The sequence below is a fragment of the Dipodomys ordii genome, unplaced genomic scaffold, assembly GCF_000151885.1.
Source record: "Dipodomys ordii isolate 6190 unplaced genomic scaffold, Dord_2.0 Scaffold68, whole genome shotgun sequence".
Classification (NCBI taxonomy): domain Eukaryota; kingdom Metazoa; phylum Chordata; class Mammalia; order Rodentia; family Heteromyidae; genus Dipodomys; species Dipodomys ordii.
In genome coordinates, this window is record NW_012267284.1 from 6,836,833 (window position 1) to 6,838,721 (window position 1,889).

Here is a 1,889-nt window from a genome sequence, read left to right on the forward strand (position 1 = left end):
AAATTACTCTCTTCGTATCATCATTTATTTTGATATTCAACTTCTCTCATGTTTGTTCACTGAAAACCCTTTCATGTGGTCTCATGTGGTCTCCATATTTTTAAGTAGCTGGTATTTTAGAGAAATTGTAGCTTCATAGACAAATGAGGTAAATGCAGAAAGGTTTCCCATATACTCTTGTACCTACATATGAATAACCTCTTAACTTCCTATTATAGTGATTTCTTTTTTTGTCCACTCCTGTGGCTTGAACTCAGGGCCTGGGCACAATCCTTTAGATTTTTTGCTCAAGACTGACATTCAACCACTTGAGTCATACTTCCACTTCTGGCATTTTGGTGGTTAATTAGAGATGAGAATCTAGGTTGGGTTTAAACTTCAATCCTCAACTCTCAACCTCCTGAGTAGCAAGGATTAGAGGAATGTGCCACTTGAACCTGGCAACCTATTGATTTCTCCACCCTTAGATCCTATGGTTCCCTTAGATCCTTCGAATATGTTTCAATGAAAAAGATTCCTCCATGTTCTTTTCTTTCTATTGTTATTAAGACATAGTAGTTGTACAAAGGAGTTTTGTCTTGCTGTTTCCATATGTGTATGCAATGTCCCCCAATCAGACAGATGGGGTCACACTGCTCTGGTGGCACCTGTTAGATAGAATATGGTCTCTTAAATGACCTACATATATATAAGTGGCACAAATGGAGAACACAGACAAAATGGGCAATGGTAGTGCAGACCTTTTGGAAACTGGATTGAACTTAGTTTGTCTCTTTAGCTCTTGTCACATGTGGTGACTAGGTGACATTACCTTGCTTTTCTATGTCTTATCCTTAGGTATTAGTGGTCTTATAAACCATGATTGTGACATTGTGTACTGACTTCATTGACCTAAAATGTATGTTTCTTTTCCTTTAGGTCTCTCTGACCTGGAACTAGCAGCCCAATCAATTATCTTTATTTTTGCTGGCTATGAGACCACCAGCCTCACTCTTTCTTTTGCTATGTATCTATTGGCCCTTCACCCTGATGTCCAAAAGAAGCTGCAAGAGGAAGTTGACAGGACTTTACCCAATAAGGTGAGGGCAAGGCACCTGGGGAGGGCGGGAACTGATGAGGCATTACGAGAATGTCTCCTTATCACTTCTGGTGAGGAATTCTGTATAAGGTTGTATTTGGAAAGAATTTGGAGGGAAAAATGAAAGGGGGTGAGAGAAATAAAGGTATTAGGTGTTACTCAAAGACATATAAGATCTTTGTAAAAAGCGAATTTTTCCAATTGAATCCCTGATTTGTCATTAAAATAACATGGCCAAGGTAGGCACTGTTGGCTTGAACCTGTAGTACTAGCTACTTAGGAAGCTGAGATGTGAGGATCATGGTTCAAGGTCAGGCAGGCCCAAAGAGTAAACGAGACTCTTATCTCCAATTAACCACAACTGTGTCTCAAGTGAGTGAAAGATGCGCAGGCCCAGTGTCCATGCACACAGTTTGGCACCAGGACTACTTCCCCCCCTCCCAAATAAGGCAACAATCTCAGTGGCACAGAAGTATAAGCACATATGAACTAAATATTTAGGTGCTGATAGGTGCTAGATGTGCTGTGCCCAAGCCAGGATGGACTTGGTTAGGCTGCACAGGATGACTCAAGATCCAGTCTCCTTTGTGTATGTATACCACATTTTCTTTATCCATTCATCTACTGAGGGACATCTGGGTTGGTTCCATATCTTAGCTATGGTAAATAATGCTGCAATAAATGTAGTTGTGCTGGTAGCTTTAGTATGGTCTTGGTTTGTGATCATTCAGGTAAATGCCCAAAAGTGGGATTGCTGGGTCAAAGGGCAACTCTATGTGGGGTCTTTTGAGGAACCTCCATACTACTTTCC

The 1,889-nt window shown here is 40.8% G+C and overlaps 1 protein-coding gene across 1 annotated transcript in view; it reads left to right on the top strand.

The window, feature by feature from the left end:
- The window catches only part of LOC105990893 (cytochrome P450 3A13), a 41,157-nt gene that overhangs the window by 23,357 nt on the left and 15,911 nt on the right, over nucleotides 1–1,889 (top strand). Inside the window, exons 8-9 of the mRNA XM_013023407.1 lie at nucleotides 486–498; nucleotides 919–1,079. Coding sequence (XP_012878861.1) covers nucleotides 486–498; nucleotides 919–1,079 — 174 coding nt within the window. The remainder of the gene's footprint in view (nucleotides 1–485; nucleotides 499–918; nucleotides 1,080–1,889) is intronic.